Source organism: Phoxinus phoxinus (genome assembly GCF_949152265.1).
Source record: "Phoxinus phoxinus genome assembly, chromosome: 13".
NCBI classification, from domain to species: Eukaryota; Metazoa; Chordata; class Actinopteri; order Cypriniformes; family Leuciscidae; genus Phoxinus; species Phoxinus phoxinus.
Window position 1 is genome coordinate 33,595,288 of NC_136888.1, and position 17,691 is coordinate 33,612,978.

Here is a 17,691-nt window from a genome sequence, read left to right on the forward strand (position 1 = left end):
ATAAATAAACTTGCCTTGCCTTGCCTTGCCTTGCCTAATGCTGTAGAATGCTAAAAATCTGGGTAACACTTTAGTTTAGGGTCCAGTTCTCACCATTAACTAGTTGCTTTGCATGCATATTACTAGGATATTGGCTGTTTATTAGAACTTATAAAGCACATATTAGTGCCTTATGCACATATTATACATCTCTTAATCCTACACCGTTTTTTTAAAGGTTATGTTATTACTCATTTTAAAAGGTGTGTATTTTTCATTTTATGTTTTGAGATGTTTTCTCAAATTTTATGTTTATTATTTAACTCATATTTTGTCATTTTATTTTCACAAAAGTTATTTGAAACATGAAAGTAGACACTTTACTATGAGACAAAAGTCGTAGTTAATACTGAGAATTGGACCCTAAACTAAAGAGTGACCAAAAAACTGAAAAATGTGGCAAAAAAAGTTTTTAAAAGCAGTGTTATCCTTATGAAATACAACTTTATGTCTGTGTAATGCCTGTAAAATATCAGACAGACACTCCAGCAATGATGTTCCTCTTTTTCCAGCGTCTGTTTCCAGGGTCAGAAAATGACTGGTTGGTCAAATTAAAGAATGTGCGACAGACTTTCCAGTAATGACTCTTCACCCGTTTCTCTGTGCGTCTATGAATAACACCGTCCCAAATAATGTTTTCCCCGTGATACCTCAGACATGTTTTCAAGAAGACTGTGGTCGGTAACACAGCATGTGTGTGGTGTGGGTGCCTGTCCCGTAATCTGTCAGCATTCCCTCAAATAAAGCATATATTTTTGTAAATGAGTGGTATAAATTCATCATAGTCTTTTAAACAAAACCTCTGGCTTTAAAAATAACATCTCTTGGCTGCATTTCCAGAGCTTGAAAGCATTTGTACGTCCCCTGGAATTGATTTTCAGAGGCATTTTTACCTTTTTTTTGTGGGCATATTTCTGTTCTCAAAATATAAAACATCTCAAATATATTCAGGTAATTTAAATAATGAAATAATTTCTCATTCTGGATCATTCTAACAGTTTTCCTCCCCAACAAAATCCACTTGAGCTTCGCATTAAACAACACTCTGCAACTGTAAACTAAATAAGTTATCTTGAAAAAAATTAAGCAACCAGCTGTGCAAAGCATTTCTAAGTTCACTCAACTTAAGTAGTTGTGCTGCCAACGCTTTAACTTTTCTAAATTCATTCAAGCTTCCCCAGAAAGAGCGTATGAATAGTCATGAAGAGTTTGTTAAATAGATGTTTAATGAACTACTACTTTAACTTCATGACATAAAACAACTGTGGTCATGAGACTCCGTAATCTCAGGATCTTTCATCCAGATGCATGATTCACAACACGTCCAAATGTGTATTAATGTATAATGCTGTTATTATATCCAATAAGCCTATTCAGAGGATTTATGAAAAATAACCAAAAGCAACACTAACCATCCTAATGGTCAAACCCTACCACCCTATCAAAACACATTTTAAAATAAAACAGAAATGTGAATATTAATTACATATAATACAAAATAATAATAGCCTAGTAATATTAATGAATAACCGACAAACCCTAAATACAAAACCTCCTAATGCTTTAACCAAACACACAAAAATACATTTTTCAGTGCTAGGCATTATGGGTATTACCTTCATTTAGTTGTTCAGTGCATATACTCTGCAAAAGTAGGCTATCAAACCGTCTGCATATACATTTACTTCAGTCAGACTCAGTATATTTTACTTTAATCTGCTTGAAACATTTGTTTATTTACATTTTTGTGTATTGCTTTATATTGTATTTAAATGTTCAGTTCTTTTAGTTACAAGAAAAAGTTATTAAACCTGTTATAGTACAACAACACTTTTTTTGCAACTTATTTCAATATCGTTCGTGATAATACTGTATACTGTGATAAAAGCTTCAGCAATTATCGCAACGTGAAAATGTGATACCGTCGTCACAGAAGCACTAAACTAAATCTCATCACACAGATTAAATCATTTTTTGGCCATCACACTTTAAATATGTGAGCCATTCTGTCGCTGTCTGTAACATTTGTCTGCCAAATTACAATTAATCTCTGATGCCTTATATGATGCCTCTCTCTCTTTCTCTCTCTCTCTCTCTCTCTCTCTCTCTCTCTCTCTCTCTCTCTCTCTCTCTCTCTCTCTGAAGAAGATCTCATATCGACCTCTGCTGGTAGAAGAGTTGCATTACAAAAGTATTTTACAGGGTAGAACAGCTGAAACTTTATACCACTCTATCTTTCCATCCATCCATCCATCCATCTATCTGTCTGTCTATTTATCTATCTATCCATCCATCCATCCATTTATCTATCTATCTATTTATCTATCCATCTATCTGTCTGTCTGTCTGTCTGTCTGTCTATCTATCTGTCTATTTATCTATCCATCTGTCTGTCTGTCTGTCTATCTATCCGTCTGTCTGTCTGTCTGTCTGTCTATCCGTCTGTCTGTCCGTCCGTCCGTCCGTCCGTCCATCCATCCATCCATCCATCTATCTATTTATCTATCCATCTGTCTGTCTGTCTGTCTGTCTATCTGTCTATTTATCTATCCATCTGTCTGTCTGTCTGTCTGTCTGCCTATCTATCCGTCCGTCCGTCCGTCGTCCGTCCTTCCATCTATCTATCTATCTATCTATCTATCTATATATATATATATCTATCTATCTATCTTTTACAGAAAGATGGATATTTTTACAGAAGTACAAATATTTAATCTCTCAATTAATATGATCTCATAAAAACTGTGTATAATAAAAATAGATTAGAATAGCGTAACACTACTTGACTTCGCAACTGCCCAACTTTTTGTCATTTTAGTGTTATATTTTCTATTATTAATATGTGAAGTACGCCTAATACTTTCTAACAAGGAAACAAACCAATCCGCAAATAAATCAAGCACAATATCCAGAGTTTTGGCCCACAGACGTTGTGTTTGCATTTCCCTGAAGTCTTCATCTATCTCTCTTCAGTGTGTTAATACTGTTTGTGTGCTCAACTATGGAAGACGAAGTCTGAAGTATAAACAGATTCTCACGACACCAGGAGCTCGACGACTGTGGAGGAATGTGTTCGTATAGACAGAGCCGTTCTCCGTCTCTCACTGGACATTCCTTCAGCGAGAACACGGAGATCGGGAGGATAAAGTGAGGAATATCATTCCACTCGCAAACAAACCTACTCCTGGTGGAAAGGTAAGTAAAGTCATAGATTATCTTATGATTTAAAGTGGCTTGGATGATTTTGTCGCGCAATTAGGCTATGTGAACATCATTCATTGCATTAGATCAGGCATAGACACAATGCTTTTCAATGAAGACATTTTGTTTGATTTCAAACAAAAAACAAACTTTCATGAAATGCTTTGTTTGCATGCATTGTAAATTGTTTGTGCAGTGTGGAAGTTTTTTCCTAACATAATTAAAATGAAAATGCTTTTAAAAAAATCAAATAATAAATCAGTCTCAAAACAACTGCATTATTAAACGATAAATCAGTTTCCCAAATTGGGATTTATGTACTGATTAAAAAACAAAAAAGCTAATGATTGACAAAATCATACAAATGTCAAAAATAAGTAAATATTTTTTAAATAAAAACAATAAATAATAAATCACTTGCTAAAAAAAATATATATTTTATGTGTGTACCTGAGAACATGCAAATCTTTTTTCTTTCTTTTTTTTTGAATGACAAAAATGGATAAGACCAAATTTCTACACTGTAAAAAAGATAAATAATGATTATTAGAGCATGTTTTACAAGAACATACTATCCAGTCTTTCAACTTAATTTCATATTTTATTCAAAGGGTTACTTGCCATTTCTTCACAATTATTTGTGAAATTTACAAGCAATTTCTGAGTGAAATTAGTCAATCCTACACCAATATTTTTCAGTGTAATGTCAGTTCAGAACTACAGAAAGACACATTAAACTAGAATTGATACTAATGTGCATCAGAAGTAGGTTTTCCTTAAAGATTTTTTTTAAAGTTATATGAGACTCAACAATAAATATTTTTTCAAAATTGTTTAAATGACTTGTAGCCAATGTGATTAAAATGAATTCAATGCATAATATTAATAGGTTTCAAATTTGAACCCAAACAGGGTTTGAAATAAACTTTTTCACCCACCGGCCAATTTGGCTACAACATTTTTAAGTTACCGGCTATTCATAACTTCTACTAGCCAGAAAAAAATTAAAAAGAGGAAGAAATTAACCAGATTAACTACATCACAGCCCTATATTAAAAATTGGATTTCATATATGTGACCCTAGACCCCAAAACCAGTCACATGGGTCATTTTTTGAAATTGAGATGTATACATCATCTGAAAGCTGAATAAATAAGCTTTCCATTGATGTGTGGTTTGTTAGGATAGGACAATATTTGGTCTAGATTTGAAAAACTGGAATCTGAGGGTGCAAAAAAATCAAAACGTTGAGAAAATCATAAACCAATAAAAAGATTTGGAGTAAAACATTGAGAAAATGATCTTTAAAGTTGTGCATTTATGTTCACGTTTGTGCTGCATTCACTCACAAAAAAACATGTTTTATATATTTACGGTAAGAAATGTACAAAATATCTTCATGAAACATGATCTTTACTTAATATCCTAATGATTTTTATATAATTTTGACCCATACAATGTATTAGTTGGCTATTGCCACAGATATACCCGTGCGACATGTTTTGTGGTCCAGGGTCACATATAAGATTCAACAATAAAGATTTTTTCAAAATTGTTAAAATGACTTGTAGCCAATGTGATTAAAATGAATTCAAAGCATAATTCACATTTGACCCCAAAGTAAACGAGATGTGTGTTCTGCAGGGAGTTCAGGATGCAGCCAGAAAACCTCGTGTCGATGGCGACACTTCCGCCTCCAAATGCATCCGTCACTCCATCATACATGGATTTTTTCAACTCAACAGAGTGGCAACTAGTCTACGCCATTATTCCACCGTACATCTTCATCGTGTGCTTGACGGGAATTCTGGGAAATTTGTTCGTATTGCTAGTGTTCCTGCTCCAGGGAAGCCGATGGTCCGTCCCGGAGATCTACCTCGGTAATCTGGCACTGGCTGACCTTATGCTTCTAGTCTGTCTGCCTTTTTGGGCCATGAACATCCTGAACTATTTCATGTGGACTTATGGGGAATTCCTGTGCAAAGTCGTCAACCTCTCCATCAACGTCAACATGTACACCAGCATCTACATGCTGGTCATGGTGAACGTGGACCGCTACCTAGCGCTCGTCTTGACCATGAAGGCTCGATGGCTGCGGCGGAAACGCTACGCTAAGCTCATTTGTGTTGTTCTTTGGCTGTTCGGTGTGGGAATGGGTTTCCCGACTGCCTTGATGCGAAAACTGGAAGACATTCCGGCTCACCAAGCCGTCGAATGCACACTGGATTATCCCAGCAGAAGTTGGAGAGTGGCTCATTATATGCAGCTAAACCTGGTGGGCTTTGCTCTGCCGTTCCTGATCATCACATTCTGCTGTGTCAATATCGTCCGAGCCTTGAAGCGAAGGAGAGACAACGCTAACTGTGAAGACAGAAACGATAGGAAGGCTACAATCCTGGTGTGCGCCGTCACCCTGTTCTTCCTCGTCTGCTGGGGTCCGTTTCACTTCGTAACTTTCATCGATCTACTCTGTGATCTGAACGTGTTGGATGAGGACGAGTGGAACCACTTTCTGAATATTGGACACCAGTTTTCCGTGTACTTGGCGTTCTCAAACAGCTGCCTGAATCCGGCGCTCTACGTTTGCTCTGGAAACTATTTCAGGAGGAAAGTCAACAGCATCTACAACAGAAGAAAACACTCCTCGGATGTGAATGCTCTGCAGCGGACGGTTGTAACGTCTACGACAACTGTCAATCAAATCAAGCCTGTTGTGTTGCACGAGAAAAAGTAGTTCGGGATTTTTACAAGTTCACAGTGGCTCCAATATTGTTGCAATTATGGTGTGTGTGTGTGTGTGTGTGTGTGTGTGTGTGTGTGTGTGTGTGTGTGTGTGTGTGTGTGTGTGTGTGTGTGTGTGTGTGTGTGTGTGTGTGTGTGTGTGTGTGTGTGTGTGTGTGTGTGTGTGTGTGTGTGTGTGTGTGTGTAAAATGGCATATCTAAAAAATATATATGTGTGTGTATAATACAGTAGCCTATTTTTTTTCCCACTGATTTCACAAGATGATTTTAGATGTTATTAATCCTTGACCGATTTAATTAATATTCATGATATGGTATGGCATTTTATATATATGTGCGTGCGTGCGTGCGTGCATATCTAAAATGTCATATCAAAAAAAAATTGTGTGTGTATTTACAGCCTTTTTTTCTGCTGATTTCACAAGATAATTTTAGATATTATTAATTCTTGACCGATTTAATATTAATTTTCGTGATGTGTGTGTGTGTGTGTGTGTGTGTGTGTGTGTGTGTGTGTGTGTGTGTGTGTGTGTGTGTGTGTATAAAATGCCATATCTAATAAAATTGTATTATTTGTATTGTATTATTATCCATCCTTAACCGATTTAATTAATTTGCTACATTTCCATTACATTTGTAGTCCTAATCATGATAATAACAATAATCACACTTTTTTTCAAATTCCCAGATTTTGCATGACTGTGGGAACCCTGAATTATGAAGATTATACAGGCTCCAAAATAAATTCTAAAGGAGAACAATGTGTCTCAACATTTAACATGAGGCAAAGAATAACCCAGGGTTATGTGCACAACATTGTAGAGAGTCATTCTGGCTTGAATTTAGCCAAAATGTAGTTAAAAGCCTTTGCTGCATCTGTTCTCAACAACATTCTCCTTTCCAAACACCTGTGTTCTGCCTACACAAATAACCGCTTCTAAGGGGACATTCACATTACATAGGATACACTTCCTTATTTAACTTGACAAAAACACAGCACTGTTACCGTGCGTTCACACCGCCGCCGGCGAGAGTGGCAAAATTCGCTCTCGCCGCGCTGCCAACGACACCGTGGAAAGATTCGTGGACGCTCTGACGTAGATCGATTGCTTGGTCTTTTTTTTTACTTTTTTCAAAGAGGCCGCAAAGCAAACAAGCATGTCGATCGTTATTTTAGCAGAAAATTGATCGATGGAAAGAACTTAACAATTATAGTGACATGTTTGCTAACGTAATAAACCAATTAAAAGCCGTTTGTGTGGTGTGGCTTTTGTGTTCATGGTTAATAAGTGCTATTCTAATTTGCATTCCCGCTGAAAAACAAACGTTCTAGCGTGAAAATCTTGCCTAGAAATAGTGTTGCGCTAGCCTGGGTGCCAGCCCGAACCCCGCCCACAAAATGTTTTGGTCGGGAAGTTCGGTCTGGACTCGATCCGTTAAGGAGAAATTATGCTCGGCTCCCAGAAGGCCGAGCCAATCAAATTGCCAGGGCGGGCTTTAATCGATGATGGACAGATGATCTGCGGTTACGTAATCATCACGTCATCAGAGAGCGCTTGGGTTGAAGTGGTTTTCAGCAAAGATGACTGCAGCTGGAGGATTGAGATGTTTAGATTCGCGTCTGTTATAAAAGAAATCGACAGCGCATTCATTTTAAAAGACGAACAGAGAACCGCAATCAAGGCATTTGTCGATCGGAAAGATGTTTGCCGTCCTTCCTACGGGATTCGGCAAAAGTTTAATTTATCAGCTGCTCTGATGGTCGCTAAGAAGACGGGATGCAATAAAAACCAGTGGAAGGGATGAGCTCATGATCTCTGTTCTCTGAAGCCTCAGATGAACACGCTTCTTCAGTCTGGTCTCCTTCGTCGTCTTTACATTTTTTTAAATCAGTCAAGTCGCGTTGCAACCGTGTTATAAAGTTGAGACAGGGCCGACAAATGCCAGAAGATTTATTTGCTTTATTGCTGAGATCTAATCCTAAACGGAGAACTTGTTCGTATATACATACACCTTTTGTATTTCTCTCAAAAATGCTATTCGTGCTTGTAAGTACTTTTTAAATTTAAGTAATTCTTAAATTCTTTTTACAACAACGGCAAAGATCGTTCACACTCTATTAATTTATTAATTTACTACTTCCAGCGTGCGTGCAGTTGAGCTCTGTTGACAACTATGCGTCGCTCAACATACGTCACTTGCTGCGTTGCTCTGATTGGTTGTAGGTAGGGGTGTGACGGTTAGTATATAACCGTGAGACCGACGGTTATAGTTAAACACCGTCATTAGAACTCTATAACCGCCAAAACCGTGTTATTAAAATATTTTTTACAAACATAAAAAAAAATCAAAAAAATAATCATTTTTTAGATAGGATCATAATATGCGCAATACATCGGGAGACATGGTTTTTACCACTTAATGAAGTTTTGTTTTGTAAATCGTCAGAAATTATTTTTACCACTTCATATAAGTTTTGCTTTGTAAGCCTTTCCTTAAAGCGAATTTCGTTTTGTACAAATTGTACCTTAATTTTAATAAATGTTTCATCAACCAATTGCATGTATTTAATAATATAGCAGACAATATAATAACCGTGACATTGAGGCGCCGGCGCGCCGCGTTCACTTGCATTGCGTTGTGAACTAGAGCGCATCTCATCGTAAATGAATGAAACTATGCCTATGCCTCATGCATTAGCATTAAATATCTTTGCTACATCCTTTCTAGACGGGTGCGGCTTTGAGAAATCTTGGAGATCTCCCTAATAAACGGAGGTCTGAAATATCTGCCCCTTTACCGATCAGAGCGCGCGCTGACACGGAGTTAACCCGCTATCTCCAAGAAGAACCAATTGACTCTACGGCTAATCCACTAGCATGGTGGGGAGACACACGCTATCCGCTCTTAGCAAAATTGGCACGTAAATACATGTGTATTTGTGCTACAAGCACAGCATCAGAGTGAGTGTTTAGCCTCGCGGGTAACATAGCCACCCCTGTCAGATCGTCACTAAAACCGAGTAAAGTGAACATGTTGGTGTTCCTGTCACGGAACTTTGAAGTCGAAAAAGATTAGGAATTTAAAATGTCATTGCACTTTTTTTGTTTCCTGTATTTAGTTAGTTTAATTAAGGTATAACAATCGTTGTTCGACTTTTTTTTTCTTTGATAAAGGTATGTAACGTTAGATTTTATCATTTGTAATTTAGGCCTACTCATTCATTTTTATGCAGCTCTTATATAATTTAAGCAGCCTACGTTTTTAAAAGGATTTGTTTAGTGTGTGTGATTTATTTAAAACAAAGCATGTTCATTGCTTTTTTTTTTTTTTAAGGATTTTAAAAAAAACCCGACGGTTATGTTACGAACCGTCACATCTGACTCACATCATAACCGTCATCACCAATTCTGAAACCGGCACACCTCTAGTTGTAGGTCTATCCAATTGAGTGCAGAGTTTTTTTTTCCTGGTTCGGTTAAGGCACGCCTCATAATCAAAGCCCTATGGAGCAGTGTCAGACTCACATTCTGCCTAGAATATGAGTATGACGAAGTCAGGCTAGTGTTGCACGCCTTCTTCAAATTCAAATGATCAACCTCTCCTCTATTTTGCTTGGGAACTAATGTGGTTGGAACCAAAGTTTACACTGCGTTCCCTGGAATCCTCTCAAACGGAGCACTTCTACATTCCGATTGGTTGCCGCCGAACCGCGTCATAGCTCATTACCATAAAGTTGACCTGAGTTCAACTCTCCTCGCCGCTCTCGCCGCGCCAGAGCTCGGTGCGAACGCACAGTTACTGTATATGGTAAGAAAAAAAACGAATTTACCACGTTTGCGTAGAACAGCCAAAAAAAAAAAAAAAAAAAAAACGCAATAAATTTCAACGATATATTATTTTTAATCATAATGTTTATCTGCACTTTTCAATATTGAAAAAAAATATATATATATTACCAAAATTTCTCGACTCATTCTAAGGTTGTTGCAATGCATTCTGGGATAGTCTTCCCCAAGGATGCATACAATTTTGGTCAAAGATGGTGTTCCTGTATATGATGCATTGTTATAGATGTGATGTCTGGCCTGTACATCAGCACGTTCTACATACATCTGCTGCTTTTGCTGTTCGTATAAATGTTGTGCCGCGCAAAGTGAATTACTATCATTCTGCATCAACACGTCAGCTTCAAGTTGTTAGTGGCAAGTGGCTACACATTTTCCCGTTTCTAAATATTTGATAAGGTTACGTAAGTATTTACAGCAGTGCCTTTCAGCAAATGATACATACTTTTTTCCAATAAACTATTTGGTAAACATTTTAATTTAGGTGTTTCCCTCGAGGTTAATAGGCAGAGCTTGTAATATAAACAGGAAGAGCTGGTTTAGAGGAAGTTGCTTTAGATAAGCACAGATGCGCTTACTCAAGCCATCTCTCCAGCTTTGATGCAACTTTGAACAAAGAGCACTAAGAGGTACCATACCTTTATCTTATTATCAAAACAGCAATCTCACCACATTCACACCACATCATTAGAAAAGCAACATGATTTGAAGTAGAGGTCGACCGATAGTGGATTTTACCGATAACGATAGCTAGGTTGGGCCATACTTGCCGATAACCGATTAATGAACCGATAGTTTTTAAAATTGATACTGGATAAAAACAAACATAACACTCCAAGTAAAACAGTGCTGAACTTTATTATACAAATAATAAAACTGTATTGAACCATGAAAACATGCTAAATGAAATGATATAAATGTGAATAAATATTTAAGTCAATAAAAGACATTCATTCAAACTGAAACAAAAAGTAATACTTAAATAACAAATAAAACCAGTTACATTCAAAATGTAACTATTTAACTGTTCTTTTCAAGCCAACTTAATTAATAAAAAAGTAACAAAATTTGTATTAAAGTGAAGATGAAAAAAATAAATAACCGAAATCGAATGCTTTTCTGATTCGTTTATGTTTCTGTCGGCTGTATGAACATATCAGTTTGCTTACGTCTCTAGCTTTAACTATGCAACTTCTCTGCATATTTAATGCATAAAAGTGACCAGCTGGATATGAACTAATGCAAATAGAGGGTAACAATTGTGACATTAAACATCCGGGTCGGACTTACGTTTATGTTTGTCAGTGTTTTAACCGCTTGAGGTACTAGTAATGTTAGCGTCCTCTCAGCCTCGAAGGCAAACAAACATACTGTTGTGCTGTTCTTTCTCTACTAATGCAGCATTTAGTCAACAAATTAATCACTTTATAATGATATGACAAAATGTACTGTATACATACATTTGAGCTGTCGGTGCTTTAAAGGAGAACTCCGGTCAATTTTAACATTGAGCTCAATTTTTAGTAAATTTGGAGTGCTGTCAATACAGAGAACAACGACAAAAATCGGTGTTGCCTACACCGTGTTATCCTATTTTTAAAATTTGCACCCTATTGACTTGAATGGGGCAAGTTTTAAACCTGCTTTTATCCTCTTAACATATTTGATGTGTCATACAAGTGCCCAGCCATGTTGAGTGATTCCTTCAGAGTGAACACGAGTGAATCTGACTGCAGTAGATGTGAAAGATATTAATAAAAATGATGTTATATCAGCCAGCGCACATACCTGTATTTAGTTCCTGTTTTCGGTTGAAGTCCAAAGTAGTCAATTGTCGAGTTCACGCGCGTGATCATAGTAACTAAACCTATGCGCGTGAACTCGACAATCGACTACTTTGGACTTCCACCGAAAACAGGAACTAAATACAGGTATGTGCGCTGGCTGATATAACATTATTTTTATTAATATCTTTCACATCTACTGCAGTCAGATTCACTCGTGTTCACTCTGAAGGAATCACTCACATGGCTGGGCACTTGTATGACACATCAAATATGTTAAGAGGATAAAAGCAGGTTTAAAACTTGCCCCATTCAAGTCAATAGGGTGCAAATTTTAAAAATAGGATAACACAGTGTAGGCAACACCGATTTTTGTCGTTGTTCTCTGTATTGACAGCACTCCAAATTTACTAAAAATTGAGCTCAATGTTAAAATTGACCGGAGTTCTCCTTTAAACGCGCATCTGATGTCAGCGCTCTCCGCGCAGCATGTGCTCTCAGTGCAGCACGCAGAATCACGTGTCGAAATAAACAACACGAGGCACGGGTTTTTATTACACCTCTAGAGGGCGCTCTTGTACTGCATGATGCCAGCAGACCCTTCTCAGCTCTTACACTGTGTAATGAATGTCAGCGCGCGCTTCTCAGCCGCTCCAGCAATGGACGCAACCAGGAAAAACTATCGGTATATATTTTTGCCGATAACGATAGTTCCACCAGTCAACTATCGGTGCGATTTCTCATGAAATTGCTAAACCAAATATGGTGAAAAGACACTTTCAAGCATAATATTTACAATAAACCGGTGATGCTGACAAATGCGCGTCTTGTTCGAAGGGCCTTTGACTTTCTGCCTTTCAGAAAGACAAAGAAATACAAAATCATCAAGTTCATCTTTACAATTAAGCCAAAACACAGTTTTCTTTCCATTATTAGAAAAATCACAGGGACTGTAAATTTGTAAGCTATCAATTAATGAAGCATGTCCAGGGCTCGACATTAAGGCTTGCCCGGGACAAGTGGATTTTTGATTAATGGATGAAGTACAGCTTTTAATAATGCAATCTGATTTACCATTAATACCAAAGGACATGCATTATTACATCGGAGTACATCTCGTTGGAGTTGAGTGTGTCATTGAGAAAGTTTTGAAACACTACAAGTTGCTGAAGCAAACTCTCACGTTTGGAAATCCCAATCTGATTTCTCAACTCATGCATCCCAGCCAACAGGGAACGTTCTCAGAACTGAACGAACCATAAAGTTATGAGCAAACATTGCAAACTGATGCCGGTTAACCCATTTGTGCCCAATTTTTTCTGAATGGTTTCATGCAGTCGTGTTAATAGTGTCCATGTGAACATTTTCTGAATTTTTTTGTGGAGTAAAGATGTCCAAATGTGGAGTAAAAACATCAATAAACTGAGTAAAATTACATTTGTTAAAAAAAATTAAACAATAATTTTGTTACTAAATTACATTTTGTTGCCTGGGGCCCAAAACAGCCCGACAAGGGTTAAAGTGGTGGGAGATAGTGCAGAACAAAGTGCAGGATATGCATAACAGGGCATTGTGTATCAAAAAGTTAAATGAAAATAAACAGAATTAAGAACAAGCGGACAAGTGGATTTTTTTGTAGGACAAGTGGAAGTGAAAATGAGTTGTCCCACTGGACAAGTTAAATTTCAAACAAAATAAAATGCCATGTTACTGCACGTTATGTGCCACTCATTACGTCTATTTTACAGATTTAATTGTACAGATTTGAAACGAACACATTTTTTCCCCCACAATCCGTCGAACCAACTCAGAATGTTTTGATTGGCCAATCAGGATTCGGTCCAAGTTGAAACATTTTTACTTGCCTTAAAGCGCCAGAAAAAGCTCCAAAAACAAGTCACCGTTACACCAACAGCACCATACGAATTAAAACGGGAACGGAAATGTGTCACCAAATGGAAATGAATTGGACTGGGTTATTTATGAAGACGGAGTAATGGTCTGTGGCGTCTGTCGGGGGAAACCCAACCCGGCTGACAAGTAAGTGACGTTAGCTAGCTAGCGTCGGCAGCCGTGTACTGTGAACAAGCATTAACAGCATTTTTATTGGTTAAATGTACATAGTTAAATATTAGCTAATGTTCAGATGTAAAGTAGCTACACGGTTTAAAGTATCCCTTGGTAAATCAGCCTCTGCCGGGTAGAAAGTGGCATTTATCAAAAATAAATGATAAAATTAAATTATAAATCTTTACCCGGACAAGTGACTTTTGTGCATGGACAAGTGAAACATAAATGTACTTGCCTTAAAAAGTGTCAAGCCCTGATGTCATAAGTTGACCACTTTAACCAGTGGTGAATTGATCATCTACGCACCACTATTATTTTTTCACACTTGTAACTATAATGTTGGGTTATTATTGCTTTCCTGTATCTCAAAGAGTAGATAATGGTGCGTGCTAGTGACGCCAAGGTCATGGGTCAAAATCAAGAACTTATAAAATGTAAATGTGTTCCTTGAATGTAATGCATGTAGCTTTGGATAAAAGCATCTGCCAAATGCGCAACTGTAAATGTACATTGGTGCTGCTAACTTGTAAATATTCAAATACTCAAGCCACTGATATTTATACAACGTATAAGCAAATACTGTTCTACTAACCCATACCCATCCAATGATCTCACCAGATGGCTGGCTAATTTATTCAGGACTGCAACATATTAATATTACAATAGTCTGATTCTCACTGATGTAAATGACACCAGCGATTCAAATGAGAGAGATACAAAACAGAAAACGTGACATAACTCACTCAACATCAACATCTGTGGAAAATGTACATGCATTAGGATGCTAGGAAGTATAATGTGATGCTTCTCGTAAAATATTCCTCATTTTAAAAACACAAAATTTAAAATATGTGATTCTGGACCACAAAACCAATTTTATGAAATTGAGATTTATAGCCTACATCATCTGAAAGCTGAATAAATAATCTTTCCATTCATGTGTGGTGTGTTATGATAGGACAATATTTGGTCGAGACACAACTATTGAAAATCTGGAATCTGAGGAGCAAAAAAATGTAAACATTGAGAAAATCTCCTTTAAAGTTGTGCATTTATGTTCACGATTGTGCTGCATTCACTCACAAAAATACATGTTTTATATATTTACGGTAGGAAATTTACTAAATATCTTCATGGAACATGATCTTAATATCCTAATGATTTTTGGCATAAAAGAAAAATGGATAATTTTGACCCATACAATGTATAGTTGAATATTGCCACAGATATACCCGATATCCAAAATAAAATTTGTGTTTACATATGTGTGAACTGTGTGTGTATAATTATTTTGTATATATAAATGTACACATACATGTATATATTTAAGATTTATTTTATGTATATATAAAATAGCCTATTTATATGAATTATAAAGTATGTATAAATATATATATATACAGTAGTTTATATACATGCAAATATGCAAATATTTGTTAAATATATACATGCATATTTGCATATGTGTGTATTTATATATACAAAATAATTATATACACAGTACACACATATATATTATGTAAACACAAACTTTTAACACAATTTTATTAATCACGATATGTCACAGCATATTAAAACTGCAAAGAATGAAAAAGTACTACAGAATATGAAGCAATAAGACATTTTAATCCATTAAATTAAACATTTACATGGTAAAAATAAAAGTATGGAGTATCCAGACACTTCCAAAACTGGTGCATTGTTTTAGATCCCACTACAGCTAATGCAATAACCACTACAGAAGTGACACATCAGAACATCTACTTTTCCATGCAACTTTTCTTCACATAAACCACTCTTGCTTCACATATACATCACATCTGTGAAGATGTTTCAGTTCTCTGGCTTTAATCCAGATGTCTAAACTGTCCATACGTACGGTATGATAACACACGATACATCTGCAGTTTATCAGCCTTAAAGGAATTTGTGCAGAAAGATTGTCTGTCGTGTGCTGAGAGAGAGAGAGAGAGAGAGAGAGAGAGAGAGAGAGAGAGAGAGAGAGAGAGAGAGAGAGAGAGAGAGAGAGAGAAAGGAGAGAAAGGAGAGAGAGAGAGAGAGAAAGGAGAGAGAGAGAGAGAGAGAGAGAGAGAGAGAGAGAGAGCGCGTAGGGAGCGAGAGAGAGGAGAGCGAGAGAGAGGAGAGCGAGAGAGAGGAGAGCGAGAGAGAGGAGAGGAGAGCGAGAGAGAGGAGAGAGAACGTAGGGAGCGAGAGAGCGAGGGAGAGAGAACGTAGGGAGCGAGAGAGCGAGGGAGTGAGCGAGAGAGGAGAGCGAGAGAGAGCGAGAGAGAGGAGAGCGAGAGAAAACGTAGGGAGCGAGAGAACGTAGGGAGTGAGACGGAGCGAGTGAGAGGAGAGCGAGAGAGAGCGTAGGGAGCGAGAGAACGTAGGGAGTGAGACGGAGCGAGTGAGAAGAGAGCGAGAGAGAGCGTAGGGAGCGAGAGAACGTAGGGAGTGAGACGGAGCGAGTGAGAGGAGAGCGAGAGAGAGAGAGAGCGTAGGGAGAGAGAGAAAGTAGGGAGCGAGAGAGAGGAGAGCGAGACAGAGGAGAGAGAGAGAGAGAAAACGTAGGGAGCGAGAGAACGTAGGGAGTAAGAGAGCGAGGGAGCGAGAAAGAGGAGAGCGAGAGAGAGAGAAAACGTAGGGAGCGAGAGAACGTAGGGAGCGAGAGAACGTAGGGAGTGAGAGAGCGAGGGAGCGAGAGAGAGAAAACGTAGGGAGCGAGAGAGAGCGAGGGAGCGAGAAAGAGGAGAGCGAGAGAGTGAGAGCGTAGGGAGAGAAAGAGAGAGAGAGGAGAGCGAGAGAGAGAGAGCATAGGGAGAGAGAGAACGTAGGGAGCGAGCGAGAGAGAGAGAGGAGAGCGAGAGAGAGCGAGAGAGAGAGGGAGAGAGATTGAGAGAGAGAAAGAGAAAGAGAGAGAGAGAGAGAGAGAGAGAGAGCAGTTCTGTCTGTTAGCTAGTCAGATTAGTCAAAAAAACGAATTAAAGTGCTGATTTAATACAATGTAAAGTGTTTCCATTAAAAAGTGTAGTGGTCTTATATGCAACACAGATGAGCTTATAGGCTTTTTTTCCCTTGGTCGAACATTATTAAAGTTAGAGATTATGTAAGGGTTAATGGGTGTCCATTGTCAGGTATTAATGGACGACGGCGAGGCGGGATGGTTGCCTCCGCTGAAGGCCATTAATACCTGACAATGGACACCTCGAAGGGCATCAACCCGCTTATACCATGTTCACTTGCCAAATAACACATTTTTTAAACATTAGTTTATATTTTAATTAGTTTTACAATCGAAATCTAACGGTTTTAATTAGAACTCCTTTACTAGGTGTCCTACATCACTTTTTAATGGACACCCTGCAGCCAATCAGAATCAAGTATTCACCCAGACCGCGGTATAATTAGAGATATCAGCCGAATGGCTTAGCTCAGGCGCTAATGGATCCAAGGTTGTATCTCGTAAATTACCGCACTAATAATGCCCGGAATGGCACCGAACTTCTACAGATTGCAATAAAGGTATTTTTTAGGATAAACTCCTTGAGAGATGAACCATCTCGCTTTCAATGGGGTCCTCGAACACAACACAATAAAACACATTACACACAATACGATAAAAGAAACAAAAAACACACATAACTCAACAAATCAACAGTCAAACACTCAACACTGATTACAGTTTTTCTCGATTGCTAAGACACATTTCTTGAAAGCTGCTCTCCTTTTCTCTAAACTTTGAACACAAAACCCAATTTTCAAGCTACATTCACAAAACCTCAGACTCTTCTTGCAAAACCAAACTTTCACCTCAAAACAGTTCAATCTGTGCTCAAAACTGGTCTATGTTGTCAAATCGTGCCCCGAGTCAATCAAAATTAAAAACACTACGGAACAGTCACTAAACACTACGTAGAAAAACAGAAAACACAATGCTCAGGACATGAAGCTGGAGAAATAAATGTTTATTGTTCACTGTAGGCTAAATGCATGTTGCAAAACAAAAC

The 17,691-nt window shown here is 37.7% G+C and overlaps 1 protein-coding gene across 1 annotated transcript; it reads left to right on the forward strand.

Moving 5' to 3' along the window:
* Positions 1-4,894: 4,894 nt before the first annotated feature.
* Positions 4,895-5,974, forward strand: bdkrb1 (bradykinin receptor B1; the record flags this gene model as incomplete). The annotated part of the gene is made up of 1 exon (XM_079632176.1): positions 4,895-5,974. One exon carries the CDS (start codon positions 4,895-4,897, stop codon positions 5,972-5,974), a length of 1,080 nt encoding a protein of 359 aa, XP_079488302.1.
* Between the last annotated feature and the right edge of the window lie 11,717 nt (positions 5,975-17,691).